At 44.4% G+C, this 27,913-nt stretch overlaps 1 protein-coding gene across 1 annotated transcript in view; it reads left to right on the top strand.

The window, feature by feature from the left end:
- LOC141099955 (lysosomal alpha-glucosidase-like) overlaps positions 1 to 27,913 on the top strand; it is a 209,352-nt gene that overhangs the window by 174,632 nt on the left and 6,807 nt on the right. The window contains exons 15-16 of the mRNA XM_073588086.1: positions 16,302 to 16,450; positions 16,543 to 16,684. Coding sequence (XP_073444187.1) covers positions 16,302 to 16,450; positions 16,543 to 16,684 — 291 coding nt within the window. The remainder of the gene's footprint in view (positions 1 to 16,301; positions 16,451 to 16,542; positions 16,685 to 27,913) is intronic.

Raw genomic sequence — 27,913 nt, forward strand, 5'->3', positions numbered from 1 at the left:
GCTACATCGATGATATATTCGTTATCTGGAAGGGTACAGAGAGTGAATTCATTTCATTCGTGGATGAACTCAATGTTAATACCCTAGGTTTACGGTTTACATATGAGGTACATAAGTCCCAAATTACGTTCTTGGACATTTGTGTCCAAAGGGGCCCTAATGGAGAGATTGAGACCAGCAATTATACGAAGCCGACGGCTATGAACTCCCTTCTAAGATGGGAAAGTAGTCATCCTTATTCCCAAAAGAAAGGAATACCGAAGGCAAAGTAACTAAGGCTGCGTCGCAATTGCTCTAATACCTCAAACTTTAAATCACAGGCGGATGACTTGAGAGGAAGGTTTCAAGAGAGGGGGTAGCCTGATTCCATCTTAAAAGGAGCATATCAACAATGTATAGAAAAAGATCGGAGTGAACTATTGAGGAAGGTTGAGAAAACTGAGGAAACAGAAATTACCCGGCTTATTACTAAATTTTCCAATGGGTCAGGAAATTTAACGGAAATTCTAGAGCGTCATTGGCCAATACTTCGAATGGATGCTGACATTGAGGGAGCTATAGGCCCCAGACCCCAGATAACCTACAAAAAGAATAGATCCCTGAAGGATAGACTAGTACATAGTCACTTCAAGGAGGCAAGAATAGGTACATGATTGGGTAAGGATATTAAAGGATGCTATAAATGTGGGAATTGTGTAGCCTGCCAATCTGTGATACAAGGTAAATCTTTCGTTGGTAACAATACAGGGGTTACCTATACTGTAAAGCACTTTATAAACTGTCGCATGGAGGGTGCAATCTACAAGGCGACGTGCTCATGTGACATCGAGTACGTCGGGAAATCAAGGAGAGAATTTAGAAAAAGGATCCGTGAACACATTGGGGATATAATAAATAAGAGAGATACAGCGATAGCCAATCATATTAACCAAATACATGAAGGTGACTACAAGCATATCAAATTTATGGGGATAGACAAGGTTCTTTCCCCGATCCGAGGTGGGGATCGGGATAGACTTATCCTACAGCGGGAATGCAAATGGATTTTTTGGCTTAAAACCCTGCAACCTACAGGTCTAAATGATCAACTCTCTTTTGCTCCATTTTTATGAGTGTTTTTGTTTCCCCGTCCCCCAATTAGAGGCAATACCTCTGGATCATGTCTCCACTGGGCTTCATGTAAATTCAGATCCCTGTATAGGGGTAAAGGGTTTTGGAGTTCCTCGGGAGTGTGGTTCAAGTTTTTTTGTCTTCTTTATGGGGACTTTTTTAGGTCCATTTTGTCTTCTTAGCTACAAGAAATATGCAAAGTATTTTTACGGGATTGGGTCCTGTACATAGTCTGATTGATCGCTTTTAGAATTCTCAGTAAGCTATATAGCTAATTTAATATGAGAGTGTGAGACATATGGTAATAGTAGAATTTTGTCCTACTCCTTTCTTGAATGGGGGTGCTGACTGTTACTCAATACCTCCTATATGGAGAATTCTTTTTAGAAATTAAGGTTTATTGTTATAGGCTAGATCCAGGGATTTTTTCGTAATGACCTTCAAGTAGGTCAAGACTACATCTTTGGATAAATTCATAGTGAATTGGGTATCTACGTGATTTTTTATACCACTATAACTATCATGTATGTGCCTGCGAATATGTGAGATAAGTAAGATTTTTGTCTCCATTTGGGACTTATGCTTCTGCTGTATGCGCAGGACCTGACAGGATGCTGCCTGCGCGTTTATGGCGATAAGCATTTATTCCACCTCTGTTTGAGACTTATATTCTTGTGGTAAGTGCAGATTGGACGGCGCTTGCACATATATGGATATCTGCGATTGCGCACTGGAGTGCATGATTGTGGGTCTCCCCCCGGGAAGTATATGATGCTATAATACTCATTGCACATGCGCGGGCTTCCTAAGCGGTGCCTGCGCAGTGTACGGGCCTCCTAAGCGGCGCCTGCGCAGTACACGTCCTGTGGCATGATCTGGAGGAACACTACATTGCGATATCTTATGCGTGAGTGTGTGAATGCACGATGGTGGGTTCCCCTGGGAAGCATATGACGTCACAATATTCATTGCGCGTGCACGGGTATTCCAAGCGACGCCTGCGCATTGCACATTCTGTGACGCGATCTGGCACTTTATAAAAAGACAGATGGACAAGCAGCTCATTTGATGGCAATTTCTATAGGAAACAGACATTCCTTTACATCTTATCAACTCCCCTGATGATCTGGCTAACAGTGAAACGCGTCGGGAGACGGGAGATGCACTGTATGGAGGAACCCTGTAATGCATAACTTGGGTGAGATCCTCCCTTTTAATTTGCCATGTGGGCAACAATTTTGGTCTGCTGTGTTTAAGGAGGTACATTTGCTTCATGCTTAACCTTGAGTAGGAAGATGTTTGATAAAGAAGCTGTACCTACACCAGCAAGCTAGAAAAATACTTAAAATAAAACTAATCTACTTTATTCAAAATTAGATTTAAAAAGGACTTAGTCCATTCATAAAATATGCACATGTACAAAAAGACAAACACTTACAAGAAAAAACCGCTCAGTCAGATGCGGTAAGACCAAACTTTCAAACACCTTTCCAGTATACCCTTAGTGTCATTATCCAACTATACATAGACACCCCCTCAGAGTATCCGCTTAGTGTAAATTTCTTTTGAAAAAGCACACTCTCATGGTGCTAAAAAATGTCTTTTACAGATCCATTGTTCTAAATTTATGTGCCACTACTGTGTAACATACATCATCATCACTAACAATGATCCTAGACAAATTTCATAGTAACAGCCTAATTTCAATAATCACCTAAAAATAGAGAATGGCATAGTATACAGTCTGTAATTATGAAACCAGGGTGTGAACCTAAACATTCCTCTTTAGATCATGCAGTTCACCACCTTTACAGATTTTTTATGTCATCTTGTATATCATGGAAAGATCTCACCCAAATCTTTACATTCATGGGTTCCTCCATGTGACGCTCCCTTCTCCCTACGCGTTTCACCAACCAGATCATCAGGGGAGTACTGAGTACAGCGTTATGCCTACATGAGAAAAATGCCATCACTGGGCTGTTCATTTACCCGCTTTTTATAACATGCACTCTTTAGTGTGTTCCCGCCTCATAAAGATGGGCGGGTGTATGCCCGTGACCACTTCCTGTTTCTATGTTACTATAGTGACAAGCCCGTTACTCATATATTCCTTCACATCACTTACTAACTTACTCACATCGCATATTAATAGTATGCGATTACATCGACCTCCATATAAAACACATGATCGTGCGCGCTCTTTTCTCCTTCATTCAATTTATCGGGTTGCATAGGAACGCACTGACGTCACCTTTCTTTAACGCATGCGCATTCTTCTATGTCACGTCCAACCCTCTTTCTTACGTCAAGGGGCCTATTCCCTTCCATCATTATATCAGCATCAGGGGAATTGCCGCGCCTGCGCACTCCAAACCATGGCCGCTTCTTTGCAGGCTTTAACTTCTAAGTGCACGCAGTCCCATACCGCGCCTGCGCACTCCACAAACAGCCGCTTCTTTGCAAACTATAATTTCTAAATGCACAAAAGTCCCTCCTATCACAGGATTATCTTATGGGAGCACTTATAAATTTATATCCCCTTAACATACACATCTTTTAACAGTTCTTTCTCATCTGTCAAATGAATGGGATTAGTATTATTTTACAGGACGATGATGTTTTTTTAAAAAATTTTTTAGCCGATCAATATCAATCTATACACACATATAGTTATGATTAATATCTACCGCCATCAGATGATAAATGGCATATAAATACTTCACATTGTAGTCACTAGTTGTAACTGAAATGTTCACTATCCAATCCTCAAGTATACATGTGGGCATAAATCTTACCCTTGTACAAGAATAGGTTTCACAGTCATTTTGGGCATATTTCAATATTTACTATCCAGTTATGGGACTTTTAGGATACTAAAAATATTCAACTCCATTAAGTATTCCTTAAAAAAATCCTCTCAACTATCCCAAGCGATCACTTAAGGCAAAGTACAGTACTTGACTCAGACTCGATACATTCTCTTTATCTTCTTCTATTTTATTCTAAGGTTTTAACTCCGCATTTAGACAAAAAAAAAAAGGGTGAATAACCCATTAGAGAAGTATAACTCCTTTGGATTCCCTCCTGAGTAACCACACTACCCTTTAACCCCTATACAGGGATCTGGTTTTACGTGGGGCACAATGGAGCTTGTCCTCCGGGGCTCACATCTCATTGCATATGGGTCAGTAAATTACAAAAAAGCCGTAAAAGATAGTTGGTCGTTCAGGCCTGTTGGTTGGAGTGTTCTCAGCCAGAAAATCCATCTACATTCCCTTTGGAGGATCGCTTTGTCCCAATCTCCCCCTCTATGGGGGTAAGGAACTTTCTCGATCCCAACAAATTGAATTTTGCTATGATCACCCTGATGTATCCTATTGATGTGGTTCGCTATAGCTGTATCTCTTCGGTTCACCACATCACCAACATGTTCGCGTATTCTCTTCCTGAATTCCCTTCTTGTTTTCCCTATGTATTCAATCCCACATATGCACGTTGCCTTATAAATCACTCCAGTAGTACGACAATTTATAAACTGTCTGATGGTGTAAACTTTCCTGTTGTTCATACTCCTAAAGGTTTTCCCTTGTGTTACTGACTGACATGCTATACAGTTACCGCACCTGTAGCAGCCTTTTACCTCTCCTTCTAGCCAGGTACGTGCTTGAGTCTCTCTAAAGTGACTGTGCATAAGTCTATCTTTTAGAGATTTGTTCTTCTTGTATGTCACTTGTGGTTTAGAACCTAAAATTTTCTCTATGTCCATATCCATTTTGAGAATTGGCCAATGTCTTTCTAAAATTTCTTTAAATTTTACTGATCCATTCGAAAACCTAGTAATGAAACGTGTGACCTCTTTATCTTCTTTTCTTTCTACTTTCCTTAATAGTTCTTTTCGATCTCTTTTTATAGATTCCTCATAGGCGGCCCTTAAAACATGATCTGGATATCCTCTCTCCTGAAACCTTTCCCTCATATCATCAGCTTGTTCTTTGAATTTCTGAGGGTTCGAGCAATTACGGCGTAACCTCAAATATTGTCCTTTGGGTATCCCTCTTTTTTGTGGAAGGGGATGACTACTCTCCAATCTTAAAAGTGAGTTAGTGTGACGGACTCAGCTCCTGCTGAGCCCATTTTTTGAGTGGACCCTCTGGGTCGTGGCACCCACCCACCGAGGGCGAGCTGACCTTGTGAGAATCCACCCCCTATACAGGGAGTGTCAGGGGCAAGACCAAGGGGGTGAGCCACCACGACTGCTGGGACCAGACGGCCGGCTCAGGGGACACTAGACGAGTGTCTGACGACAAGGACGAGCAGGAAGCAAGACGAGACTAGACGTAGGTGTAAGGTATCTTCATTAGAATAACACAAGATCACATACAGAGAAAACAAGCAAAACGTGCAAGGTGCGCGCGTGGGCACGCCAAGGTCCATAACATGGTACGTGCCAGATGGCACGCCTAGGCACAGGTAATGGCATGATGGCATCGGACTCCGGACTGCTGGCAAACCGACAGGGTCCAGGGATCAGGCTGCGGACGTCAGCTCCGGACATCAGGCCGTAGTCATCTGGTTCCGGACCTCTGGCAACGGTCGGCAGGTTCCGGGCATCCGGCAGGCAAACCAGGGTTCAGGCAAGGAGGCACGACAGATATCCAAGCAGGGTGCGTGTTTAGGGAACACGCCAAGGTCCAAGGCTAGGTGCGTGTGTAGGGGACACGCCAGGGTCCAAGGCTAGGTGCGTGTGTAGGGGACACACCAGGGTTCAAGACTAGGTGCGTGTGTAGGGGACACACCAGGGTTCAAAGCGAGGTGCGTGTGTAGGGGACACGCCAAGGTTCGCAAACGAGACAGGGTGCGTGTGTAGCCACGCCAAAGCATAGAATAAGACAGTGCGTGTAGAGACACGCCAAGGTACAAGACAGAGTGCGTGTAGACACGCCAAGGTACAAGACAGAGTGCGTGTAGAGACACGCCAAGGCACAAGACAGAGTGCGTGTAGAGACACGCCAAGGCACAAGACAGAGTGCGTGTAGAGACACGCCAAGGTACAAGACAGAGTGCGTGTAGAGACACGCCAGGGTTCAGAGCAGGGTGCGTGCTAGGAGCCACGCCAGGGCACAAGGAAGGGCTGCGTGCTAGGAGCCACGCAGGGACGCACACCTCACTGGCCAATGCACACGGCTGTAACGCCAGCACGAGGCACGACTAAGGCACAGGAGGGGGCAAAGGAACCTTCGTGCTAGGAGCCACGCCAGGTTCAGGGCAGGGTGCGTGCTAGTAGCCACGCCAGGGTTCAAGGCAGGGTGCGTGCTAGGAGCCACGCCAGGGCACAAGGAAGGGCTGCATGCTAGGAGCCACGCAGGGGGCACGCCACACTGGCCAGTACACACGGCTGTACACAAACACGTGGCACTTACCACGGCACAGGAGACGGCCAAGGGGAACCCACGCCGGGGTTCAATGCAAGGACAAGGCAGGGAACAAGGCAAGGAATACAGGCAGAAACAGAGCCAGGTCAGAGAGAGGACAGAGTCTAGCAGCGGAGCGTAGGCAGAAGCCCAGAGCCGGGCCAAGGGAAGACCTTGGGACTAGACAAAGAAACGAGCACTAAGGAGAGGAGAAATGGTGCGTGTGCCAGGGAGCACTACAGAGCACCATAGGAGAGAGCGAGGCAGAGCAAGCAAAGACTGAGACCATAGAGAGGAACACAAAGCAGGGAATAGCAAGGCAGAGAACACAGGGAGGACTACAAGTCAAAGCATAGCAAAAGCAAGACATGGCAAAACAGGCGAGGCAGAGAACAAAGGAAGGACTACAAGTCAAAGCATAGCTAAGGCGAGACATAGCAAAACAGACTAAGACAAAGAACAGCAGGACTACAAGGCAAAGCAAGGCAAAGACAAACATGGCACGAGAGACAACACAAGACATGGCACAAGACAAGAGGCGGAATACGAGCACGGAGCGTGTGCAGAGACGCACTACAGAGCAAAGTGCAAGGGCACAGAATAGAGGGAGCAACCCCACAGACCCAGAGCCTTGCAGGGAAGCAACACAATAATCAGGCCCTGAGCATAGGAAGAGGCGGCCTGATATAGGGCATAGCACCTCCTCCTCCAGGTCAGGACCAGGGGAGAACTTCCGGGATTCTAGACATGACGAGATGATAGCAGAACCAGACAGTGCAGGATCTTAGGAAACGTCACATGATCAGGGTTTCAGACATGACGAGATGATCACCGAACCAACCGGTGCAGGATCCTAGGAAGAACACATGATCCGGGATTCTAGACATGACGAGATGATTGCAGAACCAGACAGTGCAGGATCTTAAGAAACATCACATGATCAAGGACTCCAGACATGACGAGAAGATCACAGAAGGCAGAGCAGAAACGCAGGGATCCTGCAGCTCAGACATGAGGTGAGTCTGCACACAGCTCTAGCGAACATGCAGGACAGCAGACAAAACATGCGCATGCACATCGCTCCAGGAGTTCTTGAGACAAAACAGACATGGCAGACGTGACAGTACCCCCCTCTTTAAGCCCCCTCTCACCGGGGCTGGAAAGAAGAAAAAAAAAAAATTTTCTTCGGCAGAAACCAGAGTTTAGTACAAACCACTCCAACAATGTTGATCCGACATCTGAAACGGACACCTGCATCGGTCAAGACACAGGAGCCGCTAACGAGACATGAAGATCCAGTGGGGAGGACTGCGGTTAGACAAGCAAGTCTTCTTACTCTGGCTGCCATCATTTCCAAATGAGTCCAGAGGTCAAGGGCCAGGTCTGATTTACATCAGAAGAGTGGCCGGGGTACCGCCATATTCAGGAGAGTCCAGGAGACAGAGCAGATCAGATTCTATAACAGATGGGTCATCAGACGGGTAGCCGAGGTACCAGCGGAGTCCATGGCCTGATTAACTGTGACGGACTCAGCTCCTGCTGAGCCCATTTTTTGAGTGGACCCTCTGGGTCGTGGCACCCACCCACCGAGGGCGAGCTGACCTTGTGAGAATCCACCCCCTATACAGGGAGTGTCAGGGGCAAGACCAAGGGGGTGAGCCACCACGACTGCTGGGACCAGACGGCCGGCTCAGGGGACACTAGACGAGTGTCTGACGACAAGGACGAGCAGGAAGCAAGACGAGACTAGACGTAGGTGTAAGGTATCTTCATTAGAATAACACAAGATCACATACAGAGAAAACAAGCAAAACGTGCAAGGTGCGCGCGTGGGCACGCCAAGGTCCATAACATGGTACGTGCCAGATGGCACGCCTAGGCACAGGTAATGGCATGATGGCATCGGACTCCGGACTGCTGGCAAACCGACAGGGTCCAGGGATCAGGCTGCGGACGTCAGCTCCGGACATCAGGCCGTAGTCATCTGGTTCCGGACCTCTGGCAACGGTCGGCAGGTTCCGGGCATCCGGCAGGCAAACCAGGGTTCAGGCAAGGAGGCACGACAGATATCCAAGCAGGGTGCGTGTTTAGGGAACACGCCAAGGTCCAAGGCTAGGTGCGTGTGTAGGGGACACGCCAGGGTCCAAGGCTAGGTGCGTGTGTAGGGGACACACCAGGGTTCAAGACTAGGTGCGTGTGTAGGGGACACACCAGGGTTCAAAGCGAGGTGCGTGTGTAGGGGACACGCCAAGGTTCGCAAACGAGACAGGGTGCGTGTGTAGCCACGCCAAAGCATAGAATAAGACAGTGCGTGTAGAGACACGCCAAGGTACAAGACAGAGTGCGTGTAGACACGCCAAGGTACAAGACAGAGTGCGTGTAGAGACACGCCAAGGCACAAGACAGAGTGCGTGTAGAGACACGCCAAGGCACAAGACAGAGTGCGTGTAGAGACACGCCAAGGTACAAGACAGAGTGCGTGTAGAGACACGCCAGGGTTCAGAGCAGGGTGCGTGCTAGGAGCCACGCCAGGGCACAAGGAAGGGCTGCGTGCTAGGAGCCACGCAGGGACGCACACCTCACTGGCCAATGCACACGGCTGTAACGCCAGCACGAGGCACGACTAAGGCACAGGAGGGGGCAAAGGAACCTTCGTGCTAGGAGCCACGCCAGGTTCAGGGCAGGGTGCGTGCTAGTAGCCACGCCAGGGTTCAAGGCAGGGTGCGTGCTAGGAGCCACGCCAGGGCACAAGGAAGGGCTGCATGCTAGGAGCCACGCAGGGGGCACGCCACACTGGCCAGTACACACGGCTGTACACAAACACGTGGCACTTACCACGGCACAGGAGACGGCCAAGGGGAACCCACGCCGGGGTTCAATGCAAGGACAAGGCAGGGAACAAGGCAAGGAATACAGGCAGAAACAGAGCCAGGTCAGAGAGAGGACAGAGTCTAGCAGCGGAGCGTAGGCAGAAGCCCAGAGCCGGGCCAAGGGAAGACCTTGGGACTAGACAAAGAAACGAGCACTAAGGAGAGGAGAAATGGTGCGTGTGCCAGGGAGCACTACAGAGCACCATAGGAGAGAGCGAGGCAGAGCAAGCAAAGACTGAGACCATAGAGAGGAACACAAAGCAGGGAATAGCAAGGCAGAGAACACAGGGAGGACTACAAGTCAAAGCATAGCAAAAGCAAGACATGGCAAAACAGGCGAGGCAGAGAACAAAGGAAGGACTACAAGTCAAAGCATAGCTAAGGCGAGACATAGCAAAACAGACTAAGACAAAGAACAGCAGGACTACAAGGCAAAGCAAGGCAAAGACAAACATGGCACGAGAGACAACACAAGACATGGCACAAGACAAGAGGCGGAATACGAGCACGGAGCGTGTGCAGAGACGCACTACAGAGCAAAGTGCAAGGGCACAGAATAGAGGGAGCAACCCCACAGACCCAGAGCCTTGCAGGGAAGCAACACAATAATCAGGCCCTGAGCATAGGAAGAGGCGGCCTGATATAGGGCATAGCACCTCCTCCTCCAGGTCAGGACCAGGGGAGAACTTCCGGGATTCTAGACATGACGAGATGATAGCAGAACCAGACAGTGCAGGATCTTAGGAAACGTCACATGATCAGGGTTTCAGACATGACGAGATGATCACCGAACCAACCGGTGCAGGATCCTAGGAAGAACACATGATCCGGGATTCTAGACATGACGAGATGATTGCAGAACCAGACAGTGCAGGATCTTAAGAAACATCACATGATCAAGGACTCCAGACATGACGAGAAGATCACAGAAGGCAGAGCAGAAACGCAGGGATCCTGCAGCTCAGACATGAGGTGAGTCTGCACACAGCTCTAGCGAACATGCAGGACAGCAGACAAAACATGCGCATGCACATCGCTCCAGGAGTTCTTGAGACAAACAGACATGGCAGACGTGACAGTTAGTAGCTGTTGGTTTCCTATAATTGCTCGTTTCTAAGGTTCCATCAATTCCCTTTTTGACAAGCACATCTAAAAATCTCATTTCTGATGCATGCACCTCATACGTAAATCTCAGGCCTAAATCATTGCAATTGAGGTCATTTACAAAGGAAATAAACTCAGATTCTGTACTTTTCCAAATCACGAAAATATCATTAATATAGCGTAGCCATAGGGCTACGCTATCATGTCGAGAATTCGTGTCATTGAACACAATTTTTTCCTCCCACCAGCCCAGGAGCAAATTTGCATAAGTGGGCGCACAAGGGCAACCCATTGCAGTGCCCCTGAGCTGGTGGAAGTACTTATTCCCAAAGAGAAAGACATTATTCGTAAGGCAGAATTTCAATGCCTTTAAAACGAAATCATTATGTTTCACAAAGAAACGTCCTCGGGACTTAAGATAGTATTCCACGGCCATCAGGCCTTTTTCATGGGGTATCGAGGAGTACAAAGCCTCCACATCTATACTCCCAAAAATCATGTCTTTCTCAAGGTATATGCCATCTAATTTGCATAGAAGATCGCCTGTATCTCTAATATACGAGCTCAAATTCATCACAAATGGTCTTAGAATCCGATCTATATACATTCCCAAATTCTGAGTCACACTATTGATACCTGCCACTATAGGTCGACCTTTTAGAGGGGTCATACCCTTATGGATTTTCGGGAGACAATAAAACGTCGCCATAGTAGGATGCAAGGGAATCAAGAAATCTTTTTCTTTTTTATCAATAACTTCAGAATCCAGGCCTTCATTGACTAATGTCTTAAGAGCGTCAGATAGACTCACTACAGGGTTTGATGATAGCTTCTCATAACTCAACTTATCCTCTAATATAGAAAGGCACATATTCTTATAATTAGATGTATCCATGATAACAATGTTCCCTCCTTTGTCGGAGCTTTTAATAGTAACACTGCTGTCATTTTCAAGTCTCTTTAGACTTTCCATCTCTTCTTTCCCTAAGTTATATGACCTTGAATTTAAAAGATCTCCTGATTTCATCAGATCATTTGTAACAAGATTAACAAAAATATCAATTGGGTTGACATCACCTGTGGGAGGGGGCATACCCGTGGCCAATTCTCAAAATGGATATGGACATAGAGAAAATTTTAGGTTCTAAACCACAAGTGACATACAAGAAGAACAAATCTCTAAAAGATAGACTTATGCACAGTCACTTTAGAGAGACTCAAGCACGTACCTGGCTAGAAGGAGAGGTAAAAGGCTGCTACAGGTGCGGTAACTGTATAGCATGTCAGTCATTAACACAAGGGAAAACCTTTAGGAGTACGAACAACAGGAAAGTTTACTCCATCAGACAGTTTATAAATTGTCGTACTACTGGAGTGATTTATAAGGCAACGTGCATATGTGGGATTGAATACATAGGGAAAACAAGAAGGGAATTCAGGAAGAGAATACGCGAACATGTTGGTGATGTGGTGAACCGAAGAGATACAGCTATAGCGAACCACATCAATAGGATACATCAGGGTGATCATAGCAAAATTCAATTTGTTGGGATCGAGAAAGTTCCTTACCCCCATAGAGGGGGAGATTGGGACAAAGCGATCCTCCAAAGGGAATGTAGATGGATTTTCTGGCTGAGAACACTCCAACCAACAGGCCTGAACGACCAACTATCTTTTACGGCTTTTTTGTAATTTACTGACCCATATGCAATGAGATGTGAGCCCCGGAGGACAAGCTCCATTGTGCCCCACGTAAAACCAGATCCCTGTATAGGGGTTAAAGGGTAGTGTGGTTACTCAGGAGGGAATCCAAAGGAGTTATACTTCTCTAATGGGTTATTCACCCTTTTTTTTTTTGTCTAAATGCGGAGTTAAAACCTTAGAATAAAATAGAAGAAGATAAAGAGAATGTATCGAGTCTGAGTCAAGTACTGTACTTTGCCTTAAGTGATCGCTTGGGATAGTTGAGAGGATTTTTTTAAGGAATACTTAATGGAGTTGAATATTTTTAGTATCCTAAAAGTCCCATAACTGGATAGTAAATATTGAAATATGCCCAAAATGACTGTGAAACCTATTCTTGTACAAGGGTAAGATTTATGCCCACATGTATACTTGAGGATTGGATAGTGAGCATTTCAGTTACAACTAGTGACTACAATGTGAAGTATTTATATGCCATTTATCATCTGATGGCGGTAGATATTAATCATAACTATATGTGTGTATAGATTGATATTGATCGGCTAAAAAATTTTTTTTAAAAAAACATCATCGTCCTGTAAAATAATACTAATCCCATTCATTTGACAGATGAGAAAGAACTGTTAAAAGATGTGTATGTTAAGGGGATATAAATTTATAAGTGCTCCCATAAGATAATCCTGTGATAGGAGGGACTTTTGTGCATTTAGAAATTATAGTTTGCAAAGAAGCGGCTGTTTGTGGAGTGCGCAGGCGCGGTATGGGACTGCGTGCACTTAGAAGTTAAAGCCTGCAAAGAAGCGGCCATGGTTTGGAGTGCGCAGGCGCGGCAATTCCCCTGATGCTGATATAATGATGGAAGGGAATAGGCGCCTTGACGTAAGAAAGAGGGTTGGACGTGACATAGAAGAATGCGCATGCGTTAAAGAAAGGTGACGTCAGTGCGTTCCTATGCAACCCGATAAATTGAATGAAGGAGAAAAGAGCGCGCACGATCATGTGTTTTATATGGAGGTCGATGTAATCGCATACTATTAATATGCGATGTGAGTAAGTTAGTAAGTGATGTGAAGGAATATATGAGTAACGGGCTTGTCACTATAGTAACATAGAAACAGGAAGTGGTCACGGGCATACACCCGCCCATCTTTATGAGGCGGGAACACACTAAAGAGTGCATGTTATAAAAAGCGGGTAAATGAACAGCCCAGTGATGGCATTTTTCTCATGTAGGCATAACGCTGTACTCAGTACTCCCCTGATGATCTGGTTGGTGAAACGCGTAGGGAGAAGGGAGCGTCACATGGAGGAACCCATGAATGTAAAGATTTGGGTGAGATCTTTCCATGATATACAAGATGACATAAAAAATCTGTAAAGGTGGTGAACTGCATGATCTAAAGAGGAATGTTTAGGTTCACACCCTGGTTTCATAATTACAGACTGTATACTATGCCATTCTCTATTTTTAGGTGATTATTGAAATTAGGCTGTTACTATGAAATTTGTCTAGGATCATTGTTAGTGATGATGATGTATGTTACACAGTAGTGGCACATAAATTTAGAACAATGGATCTGTAAAAGACATTTTTTAGCACCATGAGAGTGTGCTTTTTCAAAAGAAATTTACACTAAGCGGATACTCTGAGGGGGTGTCTATGTATAGTTGGATAACGACACTAAGGGTATACCGGAAAGGTGTTTGAAAGTTTGGTCTTACCGCATCTGACTGAGCGGTTTTTTCTTGTAAGTGTTTGTCTTTTTGTACATGTGCATATTTTATGAATGGACTAAGTCCTTTTTAAATCTAATTTTGAATAAAGTAGATTAGTTTTATTTTAAGTATTTTTCTAGCTTGCTGGTGTAGATATAGTCTTCTAGCTAGTGGATCACTCGCTGTAACCGTAAAGAAGCTGTACCACAGTCTGCAGGTTATGCCATTTTTTGAAAATGTTATGGTATTGCTGTTGCTGCTAAAATGTCTATGGTAACCCTGATACAATGTGGAATATATATACTGGGCCTGATGTTTTGAATGACTAAGCTTAACATCAATAGACTGTTTAAAATCGTATATCCCATAAAGTTGGAAGATTGGGATTTCTGGCTCCAGCGGCTATATGTGATATGAGAACATTGTAGTATTATTAAGTGTGTTATACTCTCAAATACTTTATACATGTTCCTACATGTGTGAGATTGTCTGAAAAAACGCTGGTTGGAGCCAATTTGTGACTATCAGTGTTGATATTTCACCAGCCCGCTGCTTATCATCATTATAAAATGGGGAAAGTAAAGCATTTACTTACAGTTAGACAAAGTTAGATAAGTCATGTCTACTATTCATAGAAAGCTAGTATCATGATGGGAAATATGGCTTTAATATCTCCCACCTGAGACCTCCAAGTGGGCAGATATCCTGAAGATAGGATCTCTTAATTTTTGTTACCTAGCCGCATCCCATTGACCGGCCCCCATCTGAGCTCACCTAGGGGAGGTATGTGGGTGTGACTTTCAACTAATAAAAGCAGATTCTGAGTTATAATCATTGTTCAGTTCAGGGTAATACAGGTCACTGTTAGATTGTTCCATATCTCAACAGTTGCGCTCCCCTCTGCTAAGATCTGCACCATTTCTGTGACATCAAGTCTAGTGTTTTATTTTGTTAGCCCCTTCTATTTTATGTGATTGCATATACTGCACTCTTTTGTCCTCTTTTGTAATATCTTTTGTATATTTTTATCAACACTGCCTACTTTCAGATTAAATAAATTAAACCGCATCCCTGAAACTTTTTATGTGGTTTCAGGTGTGATTTTCACATTGCCCACACCAGTTACTTGTCATAGGTGAGTTTGATGAGCATCACATGCTCGAAATAAATTTGTTTACTCACAATTTTGGAAAGGGACAACAATTTTGTCCTGACCATTTTTGGGGTTTTGTGTGACAGTATGTCCAATTTGCCTTTTTTTCCCTATGTTTTTGTGTTGTTCCAATACACACAAAGGAAATAAACATGTTTTTAACAAAACATATGTAATTGCAATAATTTCCTGTGAGAAGTACTTTCCAATTTCAAGGGTGCCAACATTACCGGCAATGACTGTATATAACTACAAAAACGTCCATAAACATATAAAGTATATACAGGGACCTTCAGGTCAAAAGAACATTGATTCCCATGACAATAAGAAAATGGGGTGCTTTAGAAATACATATAGCCTAGAAAATGGATACAAAGTATCCAAACACACCACTGAAGAGAGACATATTAAAAAAATTGTAATTTTATTCAGAACAATATTTTTTAGTACACAAAATAAAATATCATGAATCAAAGGTAATATGAAACATGTAATGGAGAGATAAACAAGAGGAAAAAATACTCAAGCAGGATAAGAGTGGTGGAGTGGAATAGTAGCAGGCTATGGGGTAAGTACATAATAAATATACCAAACGGTCCTATCCTGAAGACAAAAAGTGCCAGGCTAAAAGGTAAAGTGCATATAGTGCTAAATATTAAAGCCATACAGGACTACCATATAGATAATGAGTTCAAGACCTACCCATATTGCAGTATAACGCCCGTCCACAGTACCACAGATGCCGCCCTTACATGTTTCATATTACCTTTGATTCATGATATTTTATTATGTGTCCTAAAAATATTGTTCTGAATAAAATTACAATTTTTTAATATACCTCTCTTCAGTGGTGTGTTTGGATACTTTGTATCCATTTTCTAGGCTGAATGACTGTTTATATTCCATGCCTTGGAATCGGATGTGTATATATTAAACTTCACTGGGAAGCAGAAAATAACCAGTCCAGTAGCGAAAGCAACCATGGCCTCATCATCAATTGTCAGTCAATTGCATAATTGTCTTGACGATTGAAGGCAGTGGAGAGCTGGTTCATGAGAAAAAGGAGACATCGGTGGCATCTCTGCAACATCCCCTGGCTGGTCAGCCCTGGCAGCTCCTTGACAACTTGGTGGCTATGGTGGGGTCTCTGCGAGATCCCCTGGATGTTCCATATCTGTGCACATTAGTATCATACTATGCATAACGTTAGTTTTATTTGTGCATTTTCAGTCACAGGAGCCATATGTATATAGCAAAGAATCCCAAAAAGCCATCAGGAGAGCTGTGCTAAGGCGTTATAGGCTGCTTCCCTATCTTTACACGTTATTCCACAAGGCTCATACTTTAGGAGATACTGTGGCGAGAGCTCTTTTTATGGAGTAAGTACATTTACATTTCTGGGATTTTGTATATTTTCTAATTATACATATTGAAAAGTAGCATACATTAATGGTTGGCATTTCTTCACTAGGTTTCCCACTGATAGAAATACCTGGACAATTGATCGCCAGTTTCTTTGGGGAGAAGCATTATATATCACTCCTGTGTTGGAAGAAGGGAAAACTGACGTAAAGGGATATTTTCCTGCTGGGGTGTGGTATAATCTGGTTACGGTATGTATTTTAGTTTTTCAACAATTTTGTAAAGTTTAATGTCAGATAAAATGATGTGTCATAAATATAAATGTTTGAATAGGAAAGTCCATTTTAATACTAAGTTTGTAAAGAAAAAAAATGAGTAGTTCCTCTCCAACATCTAAAATTAAATGTGGATGACTTGGTTTGACATTGCAAGCTGGCAAAATGAGTCTGGGACCACCACCACTGAATCAAAAGGCCATTATTTGGACATGCTATAAAAATCTTTGTTGGGTTAATTTCTGGAACAATAATTATATTGCAGAATTTGTCTTAAATGGTGATGATTAACCATTTTCTTCATAAGGTAATATTTACAGTCATTATATTAGGACTAAGGCTACATTAGGTTTAAAAATCTACACCTAGCCTTATTCTTAGGTAAGATTTTAGTGAGAAAACTATAAAAAATTCTGATATTCTTCTAATGCTGACTAAATGTCCCAAGATACCTCAAATTACTTGTAGAGATGACCGGATCAATGATAGGAGGATTGAGTTAGACTCGGTTTCACGCAAATCGTAACAGGCTGGGTGGTGGGACCACCGTGCCAGGGCCCAAGGGAAGCCTGGAGAGGCGTAACTAGGAGCCTCACCTAATCTGACCTTGGTTACACAACGGCTTATGAAACCGAGATCCGTGGTGGACCAAGTGCTACATCAGGACTGACCTTGGGTAGATGGCATCTGACCCCCTAGAGATGGGTAGCAGGGATGGCCCAAAGGAAGGTACAGTATATGCAGGCAGGCGCTGTAAGAACATGGGAAAAGCAGATGCAGACAGGACCGGCGGATGTACAGATGTGCACTGGCAGGTGCAACTGGACCAGCTAATGTACAGATGAGCCCTGGCAGCTGCGGGCTGGACCAGCTGAAGTTGAAATTAGCACTGGGAAGTGCAGGCGGGCCAGCTGACAGACAGGCAGATGGGTACAGGTGATAGACAGGCATGCGAGCACAGGTGATAGCCAGGCGGGCATGGCTGATACACAGGCTGGTGGGCACAGCTGATAGACAGGTAGGTGTCACGTCCGCCATGTCTGTTTTGCCTCATGAACCCCTGGAGCGGTGTGCATGCGCACCTTGTGTCTGCTATCTTGCTTGTTCCCTAGAGCAGTGTGCACACTCACCTCATGTCTGCTGAGCTGCAAGATGCCTGCATTTCTGCTTTGCCTTCTGTGATCTTCTCGTCATGTCTAGAATCCCTGATCATGTGATGTTTCCTAGGATCCTGCACTGTCTGGTTCTGCAATCATCTCGTCATGTCTCAAACCTTGATCATGTGACGTTTCCTAAGATCCTGCACTGTCTGGTTCTGCAATCATCTCGTCATGTCTAGAATCCCTGATCATGTGTCCTTCCTAGGATCCTGCACTGTCTGGTTTGGTGATCATCTTGTCATGTCTGAAACCCTGATCATGTGACTGCGCTCTGTGATCCTGGAGCATCTGAACTAGGAAGTTCTCCCCTGGTCCTGACCCGGAAGAGGAGGTGCTGTGCCCTATATCAGACCACCCCTTCCTTTGCTCAGGGCCTGATTATTGTGTTGCTTCCCTGCATGGCTCTTGGTCTGTGGGGTTGCTCCCTCTATTCTGTGCCCTTGCACCTTGCTCTGTAGTGCGTCTCTGCACACGCTCCGTGCTCGTATTCCATCTCTTGTCCTGTGCCATGTCTTGTGTTATCTCTCGTGCCATGTTTGTCTTTGCCTTGCTTTGCCTTGTAGTCCTTCCACTGTTCTTTGCTTTAGTCTGTTTTGCTATGTCTCGCCTTAGCTATTCTTTGACTTGTAGTCCTTCCTCTGTTCTCTCCCTTGCCTGTTTTGCCATGTCTGGTCTTTGCTATTCTGAGCCTTGTAGTACTTCTCATGTTCTTGTCTCAGCCTGGTTTTCCACACTCTGTCCTCTGGTGCTCTCTTGCACATTTCCAAGTCTAGTACCAAGGTACTCCCTTGGCCCGGCTCTGGGTTTCGGCCTACGCTCCGCTGCTAGACTCTGTCCTCGCTCTTACCTGGCTCTGTTTCTGCCTATGTTCCGCTCCGTGTTCCGTACCTTGTTTCTTGCCTTGTTCCTTGCCTTGTCCTTGCCTTGAACCCCGGCGTGGGTTCCCCTTGGCCGTCTCCTGTGCCGTGGTAAGTGCCTCGTGTTTGTGTACAGCCGTGTGCACTGGCCAGTGTGGTATGCCTCCTGCGTGGCTCCTAGCACGCAGCCCTTCCTTGAACCCTGGCGTGGCTCCTAGCACGCACCCTGCCTTGAACCCTGGCGTGGCTCCTAGCATGCACCCTGCCTTGAACCCTGGCGTGGCTCCTAGCACGCACCCTGCCCTGAATCTGGCGTGGCTCCTAGCACGCACCCTGCCCTGAATCTGGCGTGGCTCCTAGCACGAAGGTTCCTTTGCCCCCTCCTGTGCCTTAGTCGTGCCTCGTGCTGGCATTACAGCCGTGTGCATTGGGCAGTGAGGTGTGCGTCCCGCGTGGCTCCTAGCACGCGTCCTGCCCTGAATCCTGGTGTGGCTCTTAGCACGCACCCTGCCTTGAATCCTGACCCTGGCGTGTCTCTTTGCACACGCAGGACTCTGTCTTCTACCTTATGCCTTGGCGTGTCTCTATACACGCACTCTGTCTTGAACCTTGTGCCTAGGCGTGTCTCTAAACACGCACTCTGTCTTCTACCTTGTGCTTTGGCGTGTCTCTACACACGTACTCTGTCTTGTACCTTGTGCTTTGGCGTGTCTCTACACACGCACTCTGTCTTGTACCTTGTGCTCTGGCGTGTCCCCTACACACGCACCTCGCTTTGAACCCTGGCGTGTCCCTTACACACGCACCTTGCTTTGCACCTCTCTTTGAACCCTGGCGTGTCCCCTACACACGCACCTTGCCTTGCACCTAGCCATGGACCTTGGCGTGTTCCCTAACACGCACCATGCCTGGATATCTGTCGTGCCTCCTTGCCTGAACTCTGGTTTGCCTGCCGGATGCCCGGAACCTGCCGATCGCTGCCAGAGATCATAAGCTGGATGACTGCGGCCTGATGTACGGAGCTGATGTCCGCAGCCTGATGCCTTGATCATGTCGATCGTCGCCAGCGGTCTGGAGTCCGATGCCATTGTGCCTTTACCTGTACCTAGGCGTGCCACCTGGCACGTACTATGCTATGGACCTTGGCGTGCCCACGCGCGCACCTTGCACGTTTTGCTTGTTTTCACGTTTGCACTGAATGTGATCCTGAAGATCTTAATGAAGATACCTTGCACTTACCTCTTGTCTTGTCTTGCTTCCTGCTTGTCTCTGGTCGGCAGACACTCCCATAGTGTCCCCCTGAGCCGGCCGTCTGGTCCCAGCAGTCGTGGTGGCTCACCCCCTTGGTCTTGCCTCTGACACTCCCTGTATAGGGGGTGGATTCTCACAAGGTCACATTGCCCTCGGTGGGTGGGTGCCACGACCCAGAGGGTCCACTCAAAAAATGGGCTCAGCAGGAGCTGAGTCCGTCACAGTAGGTATACAGAAATATGAGCACTGGGACCTGAGAACTAACAAGAGTGATTAGGAACAAACTTACAGTGTTGAACAGGCACCTCCCTTCAGGCTGAGGCGCCTTAAATTATTAGTGTGTCCCAGCCATTGGCTGGGGACACTTTAGGATGGCATGCACTGTCCCTTTAAGCAAGGTGCCTGGGGATCTGTGGGCACCCCAGCTTCATCAGCCAAAGCAGGAAATGACAGAAGGGGGCCACGGCAGTGAGTAAGTTGGTGTCTCTTCCAGGGAAGAGGGGCAGCAGGCAGAGGTGCCGGTGCTACACGAATTCAACCACTTTGAGATTTGATTTGCGGTTCACAAAAAAGTTAAAAACTTGCCATTTCCCACACTGCTAAAGCATCAGAGAGGGGGCTCATGTCTTTGTGTCGCTGTGTGGGCTGTCCCATAATGCCCTGCAGCTATGACATTTTGCGGATTATACGGTGGTGGTCAGTACCTGGATCATCACAGATCAGCAGTTCCCATCAGAGGACAGTTTTCCATTTCCAGAGTCACAGGGTAAGTCTATCTCTCTCCTAAGCTCATATGGTTAACTGGGGTCTCTCTCTCTTTTTCACCTGTAAAATGTAAGCTCTTGTAGTCAGCAGGGTCTTATCTATCTCATCTGTAAAGTGTAAGCTTTTATGCTCAGCAGGGTCCTCTCTCTCTGCTGTAGAGTTCAGTGAGGTCCACTCTCATATAGAGTGTAACTGTTATGATCAGCAGGGTTCCCTCTCTCTCTCCATTTCTACTATTGAGTTTAAGCTCTTATGGCATGCAGGGTTCTCTCTCCCCTCCACCATATGTATATTCTAAGCAATTATAAGGTTTTAGAGATGTGTGAATCGATTTTAAAAATATAAAAAAATTAAAAAAAATAAGAGTTTAAATCACCCCCCTCTTTCGCTTTCGCCCTATTCAAAATAAAACGATGAAAAAATCAAACATACGCATTTGGTATCGCCGCATTCAGAATCGCCCAATCTATCAATAAAAAAGGATTAACTTGATCGCTAAATGGCATAGCGAGAAAAAGTCAAAATGCCAGAATTACGTTTTTTCAAACTTTTTAACAAACTTTGTGGAATTGCACTTTTTTTGCAATTTCACCGCACCTGGAATTTTTTTCCAGTTTTTGCTTACACAATATAGTAAAACCAATGGTGTTGTTCAAAAGTACAACTCATCCCGCAAAAAACAAGCTCTCACATGGCCATATTGATGGAAAAATAAAAAAGTTGTGGCTCTGGGAAGAAGGGGAGCGAAAAACAGAGATGCAAAAACGAAAAAGGGCAAGGTCTCAATGGGGTTAAGAAGAGTGCTCATGATGGGAGTGATTCTTTATAGCTTCATTCAGATGTCCATGTTTTTTCTTATATGGAAAAACATTGACTATTATTAATTATTGTATTGAATTTTATTTTCATCACTGTCAGTTTTTACCATAAGTGTTTCATTGTGATTTTCACGACCTATAGACTTGTATGGGAAATTTTGATCTGAGATTTGGGTCAAAAACGGACATGTCTCCATGATATTTTGTGGATCACTTGGTGTGAATAGCCCCATAGACTGTAATTGGCACGTGTCCTTTAAAAGCGCTTTTAATCTCACTGACATCGGTGTGAAGTCTTAGGATGAAAAATCCCAGAATCAGGCATAGGAATCCTTCCATAATTGCTGCTTCCAAAAGGTTCAGGTGACACAGGGAAGATTAGTAAGGTCATTCTGGGAGTCCAGGATGTTGCCCCTTTTTAACAGCAGCTTCCTTGAAATTTAGTCACAGTAGGCCAATAATTATTTTAGCTTTTTTTTTCCACACAAATTACCAGGGTGGATATTGAAGGCTGTGTGAGTTTCTTTTTATGTGTTAACATAGGAATAGAATGGTAGAGGGACACATAACCCCCTTTTGTAGTTTGTAAAACTAGGTCATTTATGGGGGTTCTGCTGCTCTGTCACCCAAGGGGTTCTACCAATGTGATATGGCACCCTTAAACCATTTCAGCAAAATATTCACTGCAATATGGTGCTCCTTCCCTTCTGAGCTTTCCGCTGTGCCTAACAAGTATTTCCCAATTCCATGTAGGGTATTGGTGTATTCAGGAGAAATTGCATAATAAACTGAGGTCCATTTTTTCCCTATTAGCCTTTAAATTTAAAAACTTGGGGCTAAAACAACATTTTAGTGGTAAAAATGTAATTATTGTTTCTTCATCACCCAATGGTATAAAATGATGTGAGGCACATGTGGTATCAATATGCTGACTGCACCCATAGATTAATTCATTGAGGGGTGTAGTTTGTAAAGTGGGTCACTTACTGAGGATTCTGCTGTTCTGGCACCTCAGGGGTTCTGCCAATGTGACATGACATCCTCAAACCATTCTACCAAAATCTGCACTCCTATATCGTACTCCTTCCTTTGTGAGCTTAGCACTGCGCCTCAAAAGTAGTTCTAAACCACATATGGGGTATTGGCTTACTCATGATAAATTGCGTTTAAAAATTGCAATGTTCGTTTTATTCTCTTGCGCCTTCATTAAGAACTTTGTGCTAAAGCTTTGTGCTTAGTGGAAAAATGCTAATTTTCAATTTACTTCACACAATTCACAGAATTGTATAACACTGGGCTAAATTTAAAAATGCTCTCTATTCACCTAGATGAATTTCTTGAAGTGTAGTTTCCAAAATGAGGTAAGTTTTAGGAGATTTCCACTGTTTAGACACCTCAGGGGCTCTGCAGACAAGACAAGGCATCCGCTATCTAATCATGTCAATTTTGAACTCCAAAAGTAAAATGGTGCTTCTTCCCTTCTGAACCCTGCCGTGCCTCAAAACAGTAGTTTTTAACCACATGTGGGGTATCGGTGCACTCAGAAGAAATTGCACAACAAATTTTGAGGTCTATTTTATCCTGTTACCATTGTGAAAATAAAAAATTTGAGGCAGAGCCAACATTTTTGTGGAAAAAATATATTGTTTCATTTTCGCAGCTCAACGTTATAAAATTCTGTGAAGCACTTTTGAGTTCAAGGTACACACCACACCTCTAAATAAATTCCTTGAGGGGAGTAGTTTAAAAAATGGGTTCACTTGATGTTGCCATTGTTTAGGCAAGTGCGATTTGGTGTCCGCTATTTATTCCAGAGAATTTTTCACTCCAAAAATCAAATGGTGCTTCTTCCCTTCCGAGTCCTGCCATATGCCCAAACATTAGTTTTTACATGTGGTTTCGAGCACTTTGAGAGGTGCAGCTGCAGCCAATACTTCCTCTTCATGTTCTATTTGTCCTAAGGCGGAGACAGTGACGCTAGTGCTGATTGGGCGCCGGCATCACATTTTATAACATTGCACGAGAGCCACGGGAAGAGCGAGTGCCGACACCGCGGGAACATCGAGCTATGTATAGGCTTTATTACTTTATTGTAGCCAAGCGAGGGTTATTACAAGAAGTTGTCCAAGTAGAATCATAGAATCGTAGAGTTGGAAGGGACCTCCTGGGCCATCTGGTCCAACCCCCTGCTCAAAGCAGGATTCGCTAAATCATCCCAGTTAGATGTCTGTCCAGCCTCTGTTTGAAGACTTCCATTGAAGGAGAACTCACCACTTCTCGTGGCAGCCTGTTCCACTCATTGATCACTCTAACTGTCAAAAAGTTTTTTCTAATATCTAATCTGTGTCTCCTCCCATTCAGCTTCATCCCATTGCTTCTAGTCTTTCCTTGTGCAAATGAGAATAAAGTTGATCCTTCTACAATGTGACAGCCCTTTAGATATTTGTAGACAGCTATTAAGTCTCCTCTCAGTCTTCTCTTTTGCAAACTAAACATTCCCAAATCCTGCAACCTTTCCTCATAAGACAGGGTTTGCAGACCGGTCACCATTCTGGTCGCTCTTTTCTGAACTTGCTCCAGTTTGTTGATGTCTTTTTTAAAATGTGGTGCCCAAAATTGGACACAATATTCCAGATGAGGTCTGACCAAAGAGGAGTAGAGGGAAATAATTACTTCACGTGATCTAGACTGTATGCTTCTGTTAATACATCCTAGAATTGCATTTGCCTTTTTTGCTGCTGCATCACACTGTTGACTCATATTCAGTCTGTGATCTATTAGTATAGCCAAGTCTTTTTCACATGTGCTGTCACTTAGCCCTATTCCTCCCATTCTATATATGCTTTTTTCATTTTTATTGCCCAGATGTAGTACTTTGCATTTCTCCCTGTTAAAAACCATTCTGTTAGTTGCTGCCCACTTCTCCAGTTAATTTAAATCTTTTTGAATCCTCTCTCTCTCTTCTCTAGTATTAGCTATCCCTCCTAGCTTTGTGTCATCAGCAAATTTAATCAGTTTACCCTCAATTCCTTCATCTAAATCGTTGATAAAGATGTTGAACAATACAGGGCCCAGGACAGAGCCCTGTGGTACCCCACTTGAGACATTCTTCCAACTGGATGTGCAGCCATTTACGACCACTCTTTGGGTCCGATCACTAAGCCAGTTATGAATCCACCTAAAGTAGTGGACAACTTCTTTAAGTACCGTAATTATCTCATTATCATAGGCATGATTACATAGAAGGTAAAACCTACACTCCTCAACACTGAAATTGCAACACCAAGAAGGAAAAGTTGTGGATTTATGGAACTCATAGGATTGATATACACTGCTCAAAATAACAAAGGGAACACTTAAACAACAGAATATAACTCCAAGTAAATCAAACTTCTGTGAAATCAAACTGTCCACTTAGGAAGGAACACTGATTGACAATCAATTTCACATGCTGTTGTGCAAATGGAATAGACAACAGATGGAAATTATTGGCAATTATCAAGACACACTCAATAAAGGAGTGGTTCTGCAGGTGGGGACCACAGACCACATCTCAGTACCAATGCTTTCTGGTGGATGTTTTGGTTACTTTTGAATGTTGGTTGTGCTTTTACACTCGTGGTAGCATGAGACGGACTCTACAACCCACAGAAGTTCAGGTAGTGCAGCTCATCCAGGATGGCACATCAATGCGAGCTGTGGCAAGAAGGTATGCTGTGTCTGTCAGCGTAGTGTCTGGAGGCGCTACCAGAAGACAGGCCAGTACACCAGGAGACATGCCGTAGGAAGGCAACAACCCAGCAGCAGGACCGCTACCTCTGCCTTTGAGCAAGGAGGTAATCTAATAGATAAAACAAGGGAGACACAAAGCGCAATAGGGTCTTATCCGATGGTAAGTTAGCACTTTTTAAGGAGGAAGCTGCTCACCTGGTATTACGTGGTTAAAGCACATGTAGGAAAGGCTGCCGCAGATCCACAGGTCAGTCAACGGCCCGACAATACAATACACTGCAGAGAAGATGTGGATTTCAGTCCGCGCTGCCCAAATAATAGATTTCCAAGACGTAGTAACAGTTAAGAAGTGATTTGGGCAGCGCGGACTGGAATACACATCTTCTCTGCAGTGTTTTGTTTGGGCAAGGAGGAACAGGAGGAGCACTGCCAGAGCCCTGCAAATTGGCCTCCAGCAGGCCACAAATGTGCATGTGTCTGCACAAACGGTTAGAAACCGACTCCATGAGGATGGGCCCAAAGTCCACAGATGGGGGTTGTGCTCACAGCCCAACACCGTGCAGGATGCTTGGCACTTGCCACAGAACACCAGGATTGGCAGATTTGCCACTGGCGCCCTGTGCTCTTCACAGATGAAAGCAGGTTCACACTGAGCTCATGTGACAGACGTGACAGAGTCTGGAGATGCTGTGGAGAGCGATCTGCTGCCTGAAACATCCTTCAGCATGACCGGTTTGGCAGTGGGTCAGTAATGGTGTTTGGTGGCATTTCTTTGGAGGGCCACACAGCCCTCCATGTGCTCACGAGAGGTAGCCTGACTGCCATTAGGTACAGAGATGAGATCCTCAGACCCCTTGTGAGACCATATGCTGGTGTGGTTGGCCCTGGGTTCCTCCTAATGCTAGACCTCATGTGGCTGGAGTGTGTCAACAGTTCCTGCAAGATGAAGGCATTGAAGCTATGGACTGTCCCGCCCATTCCCCAGACCTGAATCCGATTGAGCACATCTGGGACATCATGTCTCGCTCCATCCACCAATATCACATTGCACCACAGACTGTCCAGGAGTTGGCAGATGCTTTAGTCCAGGTCTGGGAGGAGATCCCTCAGGAGACCATCCGCCACCTCATCAGGTACATGCCCAGGCATTGTACAGTAGGGAAGTCATAAAGGCACGTGGAGGCCACACACAATACTGAGCATCTTTTCCTTGTCATGATGCATTTCCACTGAAGTTGGATCAGCCTGTAATTTGATTTTTGATTTTGAGTATCATTCCAAATCCAGACCTCCATGGGATATTAATTTTGATTTACATTGATAATTCTTATGTTTTATTGTTCTGAACACATTCCACTATGCAATGAATAAAAATTTGCCACCGGAATATTTCATTCAGAGATATCTAGGATGTGGTATTTTAGTTTTCCCTTTATTTTTTTGAGCAGTTTATATGTTACTGATATGAAAATGATGAAATTTTAAAACAACTTAATTCCAAAACTTTTCCTTCCTGCTGTTGCAATTTCAGTGTTGAAACTGAGAACTTACTGTATAATCACACCATTTACAGAATATGATGGTTGTATCTCACCTCCATTTTCTTGCTGCATAATGATTTCTGCACAAGTTACAAATCAGATGTAAAACTCGCTCCTATAGAAGTCAATGAGCATCTCCAGTCTACAGGTTCCCATGGTGTATGTGGCTGCTGTAAAGCCTATCTCTATGCGGTGTTAGGATGGTCCCACATTACGTTTTTGCTGAAACTTTGACATTGAAAATTTATGCTGCACAAAAATTGCAGCGCCTTACAGTTCCAGTCACAAGCATGGGACTTGGGTCACATTTATACATTCAGTATTTGGTCAGTATTTTACCTCTGTATCTGTAAGCCAAAATCAGGAGTAGAACAATCAGAGGAAAAGTATAATAGAAACCCGTCACCACGTCTAGATTTATCACCCACTCCTGGTTTTGTTTGAAATCTGCAACAAATCAATTTCTCTTGTGCGTACACTAAGTTTTATGTGAAGATTTATCCCATAGAATTATATTAGATGCAGAAAATCCATAGGTAGAAAATGTATGTATTTTTGGAGCGTTTATGCTGTAGAAATGCAGTAAACTGCATGTAATACACACATGACTGTATCAATAAAGCTTTGTCAAAGCTGAATACCAGGAAATATAAAAAACCAAGCAGCTTTATTTAAAACACAACATAGCAACAAGAGACAAAAAAAAAAATCATGGCATCAAAGACGCGATAAAAGCACATGTAAAAAAACGTAAGCAGCCTAAGAGGGGTGGCCTAATAACCAAGATAATGAGCAGTTAACTTTAGAAATAAAAATCTCTGTATTCTTGAGAATTGAGAGTATTATCAAAAAGAGGTAAATGGCAAAGTTGTTTGTTTTTACAAGCACATAATTTTATCCATTTAGTGAGACGAGACAACTTCTTTAACAGAAGCTCAGGCAATATGCCAGACTCCATAACAATGCATGGAAAAAATACATTTTTTATGAGCTGCTTTTACTAATTTAAAAATTATTTTTAAATAATATGTTTTAGATGTTTTTGAACAGAAGTCTGAAGATTATTGAATTGATTTGCAGG

This window comes from Dendrobates tinctorius, unplaced genomic scaffold (assembly GCF_039654945.1).
Source record: "Dendrobates tinctorius isolate UK_male_01 unplaced genomic scaffold, ASM3965494v1 ptg000103l, whole genome shotgun sequence".
Taxonomy (NCBI): domain Eukaryota; kingdom Metazoa; phylum Chordata; class Amphibia; order Anura; family Dendrobatidae; genus Dendrobates; species Dendrobates tinctorius.